General features: G+C 40.8%; 1 protein-coding gene across 1 annotated transcript in view; it reads left to right on the top strand.

The window, feature by feature from the left end:
• The window catches only part of SIM1 (SIM bHLH transcription factor 1), a gene marked incomplete at both ends in the record, with an annotated part of 66,634 nt that extends 57,350 nt beyond the window's left edge, over nt 1–9,284 (top strand). The window contains 2 exons of the mRNA XM_081093963.1: nt 5,878–6,286; nt 8,554–9,284. Of these exons, the coding sequence (XP_080950089.1) occupies nt 5,878–6,286; nt 8,554–9,284 (1,140 nt within the window). The remainder of the gene's footprint in view (nt 1–5,877; nt 6,287–8,553) is intronic.
• Between the last annotated feature and the right edge of the window lie 5,182 nt (nt 9,285–14,466).

The following is a 14,466-nucleotide window of genomic DNA, read 5'->3' as shown; positions in this document are numbered from 1 at the left end:
TTATACTTTTCCTTTGTTTTGTGGTTGGTTACTTGATGAGAATTTTTATGCAGCTGGGATGTTTATGTTTCCGTTTTCATGTTTGTTTGTTTTTTTCCTACAGGAGTTTTATAGGGAGTTTAATTTTTCCCCTGTTCCTTGGCATTTCATGAGCTGCATTACTATTTCAAGAGCACTCTTTCCTGTCAGTTTTGTGAAATACAGTTTGTAAATGGATGATGATGGTGGTAGAGAGGGGAAGGAGGAAAGAGGATTTGCCTGTCTTCTTTTTCTTTCCTGTTTGCTGGATCCTTAAATCCCCCTCTTCCTTCTTTCCTTTCACTGCCGTCTGGGAGAGACATGATCCACTCTCAATTTACTTTCTTCTCTTACGGAAACGACACTTGTCTGAAGTCGCCACTTTCGATGTTGCTTGATTTTGGACCCTTTCACCGTGGCCAGTGCTGTGGGTCATGGCGTGCTCATATTTTGGCACTTACTTATGATAATTTTGTCCATTTTGCCAATGTCCTTTACTTGCCACCCCCCTTTCTCTCATGGACTCTCTTAAATCTCCCCTTATCTTTCTCTCTGAACCCATAGGCTCATAGCAGCTGCTGTTGGATTTAAAAATATATATATATTTTTATTGATTTCAGAGAGGCAGGGAGAGGGAGAGAGAGATAGAAACATCAATGATGAGAGAGAATCATTGATCAGCTGCCTCCTGCACACCCCACACTGGGGGTCAAGCCCACATCCTGGGCATATGCCCTTGGCTGGAATCAAACCTGGGACCCCTCAGTCTGCAGGCCGATGCTTTATTCACTGAGCCAAACCAGGTAGGGCTGCTGTGGGATTTAAAAAAAATTATAAATAACTTGAAGTTTGAAGTTTGGCATATTTTCTGCCTCCTAGTAATGCTGATAGACTGGGTCACATATGATTTAATTTGTGCTCTCGATGATTGTATAGGTTCTGGGGGAAGAATGTATAGAGAGAAACAGATTTAAATGGCTGATACTATTCTTCATACTCAGAAGCCTCTAGATAGAATGTAGTAATTTATTGACTAAAAGGCATCATGTAATCCCTCTAAAACATGTGCTATAATGGGATACTTGTGTGTGGGGGGGGAATCAACATTATAGTAAAATTATAGCATATAACTTTCTTCTCATAACCATGACAATAAGAATTATTGACATGGATTGCAGTTCTAAATAATGTATCTTCTTTAAATTAGTGAAATATAGGGACAGGCATAGGAATCATGTCTTAACACTAGAAAGGATACCAAAATACTGATGGTATCATAGAGGGTTTTAGAGCTGAAAGAAAAATTAGAGAGAGTCTAATCTAACCAATATGCCATCCTACAGATGAGGCTAAGAAAGAAAGTAATTGTCCAAGGTTGCCCTGAGAGTTACAAGCAAGGATTGACCTGGAACGAAGCTCTCTTGACTTCCTGTTCCTATTGCCTCTTTCATTAAATGGCCCCTTTTCTGGATCAGCCTTTAGTAGATTAAGTATCATCATGACCCTTTTCTTGTTGGGACAAAATAAATCACTTGCCCCAAATGACACAGGTAGTAAGCAGCAAAAGCGGGTGTGGGGGAGAGCAGGAGCCTTGGTAAGCAGCGTCCATTCACTGTGCCGCACATGCGTGTATTGGCTGGCTGCCACCTTCCCTCTCTGCTGTCTCTTTTTCCTCTGATACTTAACGGACACCTGAAATAGTACAGATCAAATTATGGGGTTGTACTGTTCTCAACAGAGTTCACTTCTAGTGCAGCTCCTTTTAAAGGGATGGATGTGGCTGAGACTTGAAGGTGCACACAGGTGCACATTTGCTGGGCTTGAAAAACAAAGGTTTATGGCCAGGCTTTTCCTCTGTGCCTCTAAAGCAGTGTGAGGTCTCGGTCCAACGCAGGCACCCAATTTCTGCCTGTCTGAAGGGCAGTGTACTTGCTGTTGTAGTTTCCTGACTATTGACGGGAGGCTTCACCCTCAAATTCTTCTTTGGGTGCTCTTGAAATGTGTACCTCATGGATGCCACGGTTACCTTGTGTTGAATTTTCTTTGTGAGCAAAGGACAGAATGTTCTCTGCTGCGCCAACAACACTTTCCCATATACACTCAGGGGAAGCGTTTGCCCCTCTCAACAGGGCTCAACAGTCTTGACTGGAGTGCTTCAGAAATAGGCCTGGTTTGTACTTTTATCCAAACAAGCAGAGTCTGGGAATTTCTCGCTTGGGATAGCACGATGATCTGAATTCTTCCTAGGCAAGCACGTGGATGGTGTTACCAAAGGGCAAATGTGTGGTGCTCTGATCCTCACTCAGTAAGGAGATGGGGTGCCAACACTTGCTTGGTGAAAGTGAAGGTGGCATCTTGTGAAAAGAGAGGCTGGTGCTCTTGGGGAGAAAAGGCCGATGCCATGTGGAGGTGTGATTAGGGAAATGGAGTGCAGGATGCCCTGATGTGCCCAACTTGCAGTCCTGCAGGGAAAGAAGCTGGATTTACTATTATTTTTTTTCTTGATGGACTATGGTGATAGTCCATATGTACATTTGGAAAAATCATCTATAATAATAAAAGCATAATATGCTAATTAGACTGGACATCCTTCCAGATGTCCTTCCTTCTGGACAAAGCCACAGTGGGTGGGGGGCTGAGGCAGAGGCAACAGAAGCCCCCGGCCACGGCCACGGCCCTTGCACGAATTTTGTGCATTGGTCCTCTAGTTGAAATAATAATTAGAAATGGTAACGGAAAAATTTTGAATCTGGAACTTTCGCAGAACTCTGTCCTAAGCATGCTGTATTTATTAGCATACTTGGGGCTTTCCCAGAGGAGCTTCTGTACCTCATTGCTCTGATTCTGAGAGCGCCTAGGTGAGCTGCCTGTTTGCACTGAGTTGGGAAGTCAGGATTCTTCCTTCTGCTCAGGGTGGGCCAGTGTGAATGAGAGTTTACCTTGTCCTGTGACGATCGCATCATGGGTAAAATTTGCTCAACTGGCACATGACAAGTAAAGAACAGTGGAGCCAAGGAATTTATCCGCCCCTCCCAACACCCCCCGCCCCCATCACAGACACCCACTCCTCTTTTTTTCTGGGCTAAGAATTAAAGTGCAAAATGGACTTATATTTTGGTTCTAGAGAGTATAAAACAGTTGCTGCCACTTTTCTGGAAATCTCTCTAACATTTGATCCTGTTTTTCTCCCCAGTGTTTTCTCTCAAGTGTAAAATCATGGTTTGAAGTTCAGGCTTTGAGACCAGATAGGCTGCAGGGTGATTGTACTATCTTATTAAAACTCTCAGTGATGCAGTTCCTCATTTGTAAAATGGAGACGTATTACTGTACAGGTGTGATAAGGATTTAATGACTATATATATATACACACACACACATACACACACGCACACACACACACACACACACACACTAGGGGCCTGGTGCATGAAATTCGTGCACTGTGTGGGGGGGGTGTCCCTCAGCTCAGTCTGCCCCCTCTCACATACTGGGAGCCCTCAGGGGATGTCCTATTGACAGCTTAGGCTGGCTCCCTGCTCCCCTTGGGGGTAGGGCCTAAGCCGCAGTCTGGCCTCCCATTGTGGGAGGTGACCAGGCTGATCAGGGGAAGGCACCAGCCCCATCACCTGGCTGCTGCAGCCACTGCCAGTCACCGCAGCCACCAAGGTTTTTTCATCAACACGGACTCCAGTCCCTTCACCATGAAAAAATGACAACTTTCTTTAGGCATTTTCAAGAGGTGTCTTTCATATAATAATAATTTCTTTATTATTTTTTTATCCTCACCTGAGGATATGTTTCCATTGATTTTTAGAGAATGTGGAAGAGAAAGGGAAAGACAGAAACATCAAAGTGAGAGGAACACTTTGATTGTTTACATCCTACATGAGCCCTGACCTGGGCCCTGGCCAGGGAGGAGCCTGCAATTTAGGTACATGCCCTTGGTCAGAATTGAACTCAGACCCTGCCATTGGCCGGCCAAGGCATTATCCACTGAGTGAAACTGGCTAGGGCAGGATATGATATTTCTTAGCCCTCCAGCAGCAGACCTTCGTTTTTATTCGCCAGGAGTGTGGTAAAAAACCCTAGATCACCTTTTTGGATTGTTATTACCCAAGTTACTAAGAATATTACCAGTGGCATACAGAGAGCTTAACCAATGAGCGATCAGAAAAGGTGTTTCCTCTGTAGTTGACATCAATCACTGGCTTGCCACCCCCCACCCCCCACCCCCAGCCCCAGGCCTGATGCCTCTGGCCCAGGCTTCAGGCCTGGGCAGGGGACCCCCATCTCCCTCCCATCACCGGCTCCACCCTCACTCAGGCCTGATGCCTCAGCCAGAGGTGTCGACCCCCATCACCCTTTGATCACCACATCGGCCCCTTGCCCAGGCCTGATGCCTCTGGCCCAGGTGTCAGGCCTGGGCAGGGGACCCCAAGACCCCTCCGATTGCCGGGTCTGTCCCCCGCCCAGGCCTGACGACTCGGCCAGAGGCGTCGACCCCCATCACCCTCCGGTCGCAGGATCGGCCGCTTGCCCAGACTTGATGCCTCTGCCAGAGGTGTCAGGCCTGGGCAGGGGCCCCCATCTTCCCCCGATCACCAGCTTCTGGGCGGCTTCTGGGGCCGGCCTGTGGCCCAGGATGGCAGCTCACGCTGGTGGCTGCGCTGTCCTGCCCTGCCTGCAGTATGCCAATTAGCTGCCATCTTTGTTGGTGGTTAATTTGCATATCATGCTGATTAGCCAATGGGAGGTGTAGCGAAGGTACGGTCAATTACCATGTTTGTCTATTATTAGATAGGATATACAATGATTAGCACATTGACGGCACATAGTAAGTTCTCAATAAATGGCATTTATTACTATCATAGCAGGAAATCTCCATTATAGTACTAGACTTTTGTTTGGCATTAGGGAACTGAAAATAGATAGAAATTAAATTACTAATTTTAGTGACTCTTGAGGACCTTCAAACTGAGCATATCTCCTAGGAAGGTCTGCTGAGCCTTTTACGTTTCTTTCAACACCAGACCAAATACTCTGGCAACAAGTAAGCAGCGTGATTCCAACAAGGCACAGCATGGCCTGCAGCTGTGTTTTCCTGATGATCCTACACATACTTGAAGTTTACTTTAGAAAGCAAGAAACACACGCAGTGAATAGGGACAGCTTAGATGGGCAAGACTTTTTAAAAGTTATATTGCAATTAACTTAGTAAGCATTTATGAACTCTCCTACCATGTAGCCAGCACAGCCCTCAGAGAGTTAACAGTCCCATGTAAAGAGTTAGGGTGCAGCATGTAGATGCCTTCCTTAATCCTTATTTTTTTTGTCTGCATTTTTTTTTAATTCAGAAAAAAGATTTGAAAAGCAAATAGAATAAAATATGAAGCTTTCTTGGACATTCCCTTGGCAATATCATTTAGGTAGTGATGGAGAATTTGGGTTTGAATCTTGGCTCTGCCACCTGCTAACCCTATGGCCTTGGGCAAATCTTTTCCCTCTTTGGGCCTTCCCTTCCCTTCCCTGTCCATACAATGGGTTACTAATATTTCCATTAAAGGGTTCATATAAGAACTCCATGGAGAGTGTAATTCACACCGAGCACTTTCATGAGTGCCTGGTATTAATTTCACCCAGGTTGGTTATTATTATTATCTGTATTTCCTCCTTTCCGCAGCCAGAAGGATTTTGTTTTGCATGACTGCTTACTGATTGCAAGTCAGGGGTGCCCCGCTGGTGCTAGAGTGAGTCTTGATTTGGTGCCTTAAGCCCAATACATTATTAGGGGTGCTTGGTGCTTACAGAGTAAAAAGGCTATTTTTTAAAGATGTACGTTTTCTACCCTCTCGGTTTCAGTATTCGGGATTTCACACGGAGAGATCAGAGTCTGATCACGACAGCCAGTGGGGCGGAAGTCCCCTGACAGACACGGCCTCCCCGCAGCTCCTGGACCCCACGGACAGACCAGGCTCTCAGCACGACGCGTCCTGCGCCTACAGGCAGTTCTCGGACCGCAGCGCTCTCTGCTACGGCTTCGGCTTCGCGCTGGACCACTCCAGGATGGTGGAGGAGAGGCACTTCCACACCCAGGCCTGCGAGGGGGGCCGCTGCGAGGCCGGCAGGTACTTCCTGGGGACTCCGCAGGCCGGGAGAGAGCCCTGGTGGGGCTCCCGCGCAGCCCTGCCCCTGACCAAGGCCTCCCCAGAAAGCCGAGAAGCCTATGAAAACAGCATGCCGCACATCGCGTCGGTCCACAGGATCCACGGTAAGGGCAGCTGAATGACCCCGAGCCCGCTGCAGGGGGCCCCTGGGCAGCTATAACATTCCAGGCTGGACACTGCAGGGACTGACCTAGTGATTGTCTCAAACTCACGCCAATGGGCTTGAAAACACCAATTCCACTCCCTTTCAGAGTATTGACTTTGCTAATAGTTTTGCCAAATACATTCATTTTGGACAGGCGAGTAAAAATGATTCCCATTTTAAACATCGAAGAAGTATAGACATTAAGTTAAAGTGAATTGTCTATTGAACTTGCAGTATGTATGTCTGTACATTTTTTGTGTATTTTTTCCTTCTGTATTGTTATGCTTCAAATGTGGACATCAGAGGTTTGGGGCTCATCTACCTGTTCTCTCTGAGGGTACTGTTGGCATTTTGGTGGGGGGCAATCTTTGTATTATGGCCCATCACTCAGGTCACAGGATGTTGAACCTCTCTGGCCCTCTGGCATCAAATGCCAGTCACTGCCACCTCCTGTCCTCATATGACAACCCACAATGTCCTCTGTGAGTAAAGGCTGGAGAGAGATGTGGAACCCAGGAGATTTGCACCATGAGATTGTTTCTCGGCTTTACAAACACACAGAAATGGGCACTGCTGGAAAGCCCACAGTGCTGCTAATAGTCTTCTTTGTTCATTCGAAAGTAAACTGGTCAAGGAGCTCATTCTTTCCATTTCAGACTCGGGTCCAGGCTGGTCTTTGAAACCTTCCCTATTTCATTAAAAGTCAATGACATTAAGATTGATCCAATGTCCCTGATATGACCTTTCTTTCCGAGTCTTTAGGGTGAGAAATGGGCTAGACAATGTTTACTCACCATAAAATCTTCTGTCAGATACCCCCAGGCGCTGACTGCCTTCTATGATTTAAAAAAATATATTTTTTTATTGATTTCAGAGAGGAAGAGAGAGGGAGAGAGGGAAAGAGACATCAATGCTGAGAAAGAATCACTGATCAGCTGCCTCCTGAATGCCCCACACTGGGGAATGAGCCTGCAACCTGGGCATGTGCCCTGAGCGGAATCAAAACTTGACATCCTAGTTCATAGGTTGATGCTCAACCACTGAGCCATGCTGGCCGGGCACCTTCTATGATTTTAATATTTCTGTTTTTGCTTTTTATTTGTCTCCTTTTAATCTGAGTTTCTCTAGTTTGGGAGACTGGTAATGAAAACCCAGGGCTAAAGAATGGGGTGAAGTGAAAATCCTGGCTTAACCTACATTGTCTGGAAGAAAATATTAGAAATAAAGTAAGAAGAGGAGAGAAAAGGAAAGCAATGGGTAGTGTGATTCAGGGCTTCTCTGCCACAGTAGGCAGTGTACAGCTTTTATGTGTCCCTTCCTGTTCCTCTTCTCTCTTCATACTGACTTCACTCTGCTTTGAGAATTACTGAATTCATGGAATATACTTTGTATGTACTATTCGTGCATATTAGATCTCTTCCCTTGGTTTAGATGAGTTATTAACATTTAAATGTTCTATTTATTCTTCACCTTATTTCAGAAACAATCTAAGATAGGAATTAAATATGATTATGTATAAAACTGAGATTTTTACCACTGCATTTGAGAAGACAATATTTATATTTTTTATTGAGACAAGATATATACATATTCATGCACACATCTACACATATACATGTATATGAATGTATATGTGTTATTAGCCCTTAAACAGTTTAAAAAGTACATTAGAGCTTTATTGTAACTCTACTTAAGATACATTTAGCAATATTGACACTTAAAGTGATTTATTTGGAATTGAGAAAATAGCCCAGCCTATAGCATCTTCCTCAAATCCAACTGAAAGCATTTTCTAAGCATCAATTTAACAAGCATCAATTTAACCATTTTTCTAGAAAATAACGTAAACCAAATGCTATGCATGTTTCTTTTGTTATTTACAGCTGGGCAGGTCTGATGATGTGCACACATGAAGTAGAAACATGCTTCACTGTTTTGCTAATTGGCATTCACAACCTACAAACAAGGTTTACATTCTAAAAAACTTGTTATACTTGTTATAAACTTCATACTGCACTTAAAAGCCACAGAGCTATGAATTCCAGTACAATATGTTGAGACTCTGTCTGTTGTGTGAGCCTGTCTGTTTCAAATATTGGTGCACATGTTAAAAAAGAAAGATATAAGATTGTTTGTTTTTTTTTGAAAAAGGAATACACTTACATTTTGCGGGAGGAGGGGGGTGAATTTCGAGACCACTTACCTTTTGCTTTTTCTTATTTCTAGGGCGAGGTCATTGGGATGAAGACAGTGTGGTCAGTTCTCCAGACCCCGGGTCTGCCAGTGAATCAGGTGACCGATATCGCACTGAGCAGTACCAAAGTAGCCCACACGAACCTAGCAAAATTGAAACTCTGATAAGAGCTACCCAGCAAATGATTAAAGAAGAAGAGAACAGATTGCAGCTAAGGAAAGTCCCCCCAGACCAACTGGCTTCCATTAATGGAGCTGGGAAAAAACACTCCCTCTGTTTTGCAAACTACCAACAGCCCCCACCGACAGGCGAAGTCTGCCATGGCTCCACTCTCGCCAACACTTCGCCATGCGACCACATCCAGCAGAGGGAGGGAAAGATGCTGAGCCCCCACGAAAATGACTATGACAACAGCCCCACTGCACTGTCTCGGATAAGCAGTCCCAATTCAGATCGCATTTCAAAATCCAGTTTGATCCTAGCGAAAGACTATCTCCACTCGGATATGTCTCCTCACCAGACAGCAGGAGACCACCCTGCCCTCTCTCCAAACTGCTTTGGCTCTCACCGGCAGTATTTTGATAAGCATGCTTACACATTAACTGGATATGCCTTGGAGCACTTATATGACAGCGAAACCATTAGAAACTATTCCTTGGGCTGTAATGGCTCACACTTTGATGTAACTTCCCATCTAAGGATGCAGCCAGACCCAGCACAAGGACATAAGGGAACATCTGTTATAATAACCAATGGAAGCTGATGTTTTTCTAAAATATTTTGTTCTTTAAGGATCTCTGAAACATATTTATAGTTTAATGCCCCATGACCAGTATTTACTATGCTACACATCATTAGAGAGGATAATTTAAGTTACTGGGTGTTTGACATGTGTTCCTTTGAAATCAAAGAAAACAAGCACTAGCATTCAAGGTTAAGCACAGATAATGGAGCTAAAGTGAGTACACAAATTTCCCCTCTTATTATATGGGAGCAGAATAGATACACTTTGAATTGAAAAATACTTGTGTAGATTAAGTGAGCATGTGTACCACATGAAAGGACTGATGGATGACAACATCATGCTGGGATGATCCAGTGACCCTCATGCACACAGAGCACTATCTACAAACTGCAATGTACACTTACGTGCAGAAATATAGACTATGTACCATCAATTCACCCCAAATGGGTAACTTTCCCTAACCTTAGAACATTAAGATTATTAAAGAAATGTTTATTCTCAAGCTTAACTAAGAGAGAGAGATACATCTTGTAAAGTGTTTTTTTCTTCGTGTTTCTAACCAGCCAACTCATTTGGTTCAGGTGTAAATTAGGGAAATGGTTATGGATATGGTATAAGAATGAGTTTTCACCTGGTACCCATTATAAGCAATCAGGAAGTGGTGATTTTTACCTTACTTTTGAGTTAGACAAGGACCAGGATCACATTGACATATCAGTGAGGGTTTTTCTAAGTGAAAGTACTGAGACATTGGGACACACATCAAAAACCTGGAGTGCCAATTGGAAATAGTTAGTGAAGCTAGGAAGGCCAGAGGCAAAACGAACAATTTAAAGTTTAGAATATGTAGTCAACATATTTGGGGCTTATAAAACCAACCCTCCCCAAATTCAAATTAATTCACCAAGAAAAAAAGGCTAATATGTGCAAAAACTAAGGAAAAAACAGTGAAGTGCTACATGATAGCAGTTAAGTTTTTGACAACATTTCAAAGTACAGGTGTGCAAATGTGACAACATGTGGAAAGCCTCCAGAGAGAGTCTAAGATAAAAGCTTAGGCTGATAGACAAGGGATTAAATAGGTAAGAGTAGCACTTTGAACAACAGGTGAAGTATCCATTTTCCTTATTGTTTTTAAACAGCAAAAACAATAAAATTGGTCTTAAGTGAAACTGTAGAAAGACTAGCAGACTAAGATGCCAAGATCTTTGGATTCTGGTTCTAACCATGCCTATAACTTATTCTGGGGACATAGATCTATCACTCACCACACCAGGGTCCTAGTATCTTCATCTGATGGCAGTTCTAATGTTCCATGGATCTGTGGTTCAGTGGTGCAGTGGAACTGAACTTGTTAATCAGTTAACTCCTCTGTGAGTTGTCAAGACTGATCATTCTGGCCTTTCTTTACTCATATAGAGGTCTAGATGCTTCATGGCTTATGTAGGTGCATGGGCTCTTTTAGGCATGTTACAGACAACTTTCTAATTCAGATGGTAAAACTGATGAGGGAGAAGAAAAACGAGTAAGATTTGTTTAATGCACTATCCTCTAGGAATCAAAGTGAAGTGACATGTTATTAGAGACGTTTCATAGCTAATATTTTCTAGGAGCCCCATGCCTGAAACGCTTGCCATAGTGAGAAGGAATGTATTGGAGGACATTGACTTATAATTTTGAAGACATCATGACATTGAACACTCAGGGATTTAGTACTGTATTTTCATATAACACAGTTATTTGGCAATCCATAGGTAGGTGACAATCTGAATGCTGATAATCTGAGAAATGAATTACTGGGTTGTTTGTACACGAGAAAAGTGGCTACATAAAATTAAATAAATATGTCTTAGGTATGATGGAACAACATTGTGCTGTAAATGGAAAAAGTACAAGTAAGTGAGAAAGTTAGTGGTTATATATACTTTCTAAAAAGTTCGAACAATGAAAACTACATTTTGAACTATATAAGCAAAAGTATTCAGTATTTTGGAGGAAAAAAAAACATTTATAAGAAGCCCCTGGAATACTTAAGATGAATTTTTGATCATTCTGCAACATGAAGTAAGGTTTTAGGAATGCTAAAGGTTTTGCAGACTTCTGTAGATGGATAAATGTTCAAAGACAAATATCTGAAGAATATGGTGTGTTTTGGAAAGGGAATCTATACAGATGGGTTTTATTGATGGATATACATTCTACCAAAAAGGTCACAGGAAGATGCTGTAAAGGAAATAGAATCTTAAGAATCAAGGAAAATGAACTAATATGAAAGAAAAGACTGTCACTAAAGAAATTTCAGTGGGATATTTACGTATATAGAAGAAAGTTAATTGAGGAAAGAAGTAAATTATAAGTTCTATAAATGGGATAATCAGAAGGACTAATGCTCTTTAAAATAGTATGACCAATATTTTTAAGTGAGGATAGAATTAACTAAATTATATCTTAATTAAAATTTTTGATAGATTGACTCATTTTTAAATATAAACTTTTATTTACTTTATATGTCAAAAATTTTAGAGTATCATATTTATTACATTACATGTAAGTCCACACAGACCTACAGTATTCTAGAGCTTACATTTTTTGCAGTGGGGCACAATTATTGCAGAATGACTCAAGATAAGTTGAGATAGTTTATGACAAGGCAACCTTTCAATATATTGTACACATAGACATGTTAATATCTATTTATAATCTACATTATTTTGTTCTGTGCAGGAACATATTGCCTCTAACTGAAGATGTCATCTGTGTTTTTAAAATATGGGATGTAAAATGTGTATGTTCCCAATAACTTCATCAGTTAAAATTAAACTTAAATTGGCTTTAGTTTTAATCCTTGATTTCTATAACTTGGTTAAATGCTGAGAATCATGAAACTTGACTGAAATAGACAGAGAAGTATGATTTTTTATATCACCTTGGGGATTCATACAGATGTGTTTTATCCAAGTACTCTTACAATATGTAGCAATTCATTAGATGAAACAAAACAAGCTCGTGCTTTCTAGTAATAGTAAGAATATCTTTATTGTCCATTTTACCTGCCTGCCCTACCTAATTTATAAATTTGGATGACCAAAGGAAAAAATGAATATTTCCCCCATCTTTCTTTGGAAGATTTTGTTAAAACTATTATTGAGAATATACAAATTTGACATATTATTTTTGGGTGCATAGTATCATTGTCACGGTCATGTAGGTGTGCTCCAGCTCCATATTTTGACATGCTATATGGAATATAATGGACCAGCTTTTCTAAACTGTAATTGCCTGATACAGGACAATTTGACACAGTGCTGATGTGACATTCAAAATGAGATAGGATGCAATAAATGGTTTGCCTTTGGTAAATCCACTCATTCTTTCCTGATGTTATTTTATGGGATTCGACTATTTTCATTGGGTAGTATTCTTAATTTTCTCTATACCCTGCTGCCACATGATGCCTCTGGGCAGAGAATCCACTTAAAATAAGCTTTAATAGGATCTTCTGGAAAAAGATAATGTGCTCCATTTTCTTTTTCTTAAATTAGGAATGAAGATTGATTCATTAAAAGATCATTTGGAAAATATGCATAGATATTTTAAAATAAAAAGACCAACTAAGTCTGATAGAAGACACTATAGCTAAAGAGGCATTCTGAATACAGGGATGATATTTTGTAGCTCGCTTTCTCAAGAGCAGGACATTACTAAGGTGTCCAGTAAATTCTATTGGTGCTAGAATTTGGAAGTGACAGAATGAATGCTGATATTTGGAAAACTGAGGATTTGGCCATTTGGGGGTCACTTACCTGGCCCAGTGGGTAGCTTACACTTTAATGTGCTCTCTTTAATTTAAAAAGTTTGAATGCCAAGATCTGACTCTCCAGTTCACTCAAATCACAGGAAATAGACATACATTCTATTTTCTAAGCAAAAATCCTATTGTTCTCTAAGTGATTCAAATTTTATGTACATGTCAGTTTTCTCCAATAGGAATTTGACTAAGACAGCAAAATCTGTTGGTTAGTTTTTACTGGGAAATGCACTGTGGATAAAACATTCATTATCATTCTAAACTTCAAATGAATGACAGAACAGCTATGAACATATGGAAAGGATATCTTACATAGAAAATGTTCTTGGGGGCAATTTCCGTGTGGTGCTCGTTTCTTGTGCAAAAGAATTGTATGGGTAGTGCTTAACTCAAACAGTGAGACTGTGCTCATATCCAAATAGGGGTTTGTTCAGAGTTCCTTCTCTAAGATTGTATGCAGAAAGGCTGTATGTGTGTATTCATATATTTATGTACATGCACATTTACATATACATATATGTATGCACACACATGAAATTGTAAAGCAAGAAACAAGATTGTATTCTGCTGTGCTCCTTAAAAACTGATGGTTCACATAAGAAATCCTAATTAATTATTTTAAACCAAACATGTATAGTTTTAATTATTGTAATTTTGCTGCATGGGGCTTTGCTTTCATAAACCTATATAGTGGAAAATTTGTCCTAATTTGCTGATCTGGAACACATTTAATCACAATTGAATTTACACCCAACAACCCTGGAGTGTTTACATTTCAAAAGAAATGAAATGGCGTGAAAAGTTTTTAGAAGTACTGTAACTTTTTCCGTTTTCTTTTTCCAAAGGGGGTATATTTCAAAAAAGGAAACATATGAGCAGGCACTTCAAAAAAGAGAAAATATTTTGTGTTTGTTTTTTTGACTGACATGCTACAAAAAGGATTATATTTGTGAAAGAAGATACTGATTGCCAATATTTCAAATACCATCTTGCAATGTAAAGTTTTTAGTGACATCGTAGTATTAAATCTGTAATTTGATCTTTTACTTTGGAATGTAAAGTAGAAAATATTAGCTATGTCAATGATATCTCGCAAAATGCTCCCATTTATAATTATTTATATTGTAAATAGCTTTCTGAAGTAAATTCGAAGTTAACATGTGCATAAAATGTATTTATTATGTGACGAATTTTTGGTTTTAAATATAGTTACCAATATGCAGTTTGTGTCTGAATTATTCATTGACAGAAATCTTTATAGGACAAAACAGACTGACACCCAGCAGATTAGACCTGTAAAGAAATAAGGACTGTTGTGGCTTTAGATTCTGTTGGAATGGTTAATACACACACACACACACACACACACACACACACACACATCCGGCAGAC

The sequence above is a fragment of the Myotis nattereri genome, assembly GCF_964212035.1.
Source record: "Myotis nattereri genome assembly, chromosome: 6".
Taxonomy (NCBI): Eukaryota; Metazoa; Chordata; class Mammalia; order Chiroptera; family Vespertilionidae; genus Myotis; species Myotis nattereri.
This window is presented reverse-complemented; position numbering and strand designations above follow the sequence as displayed.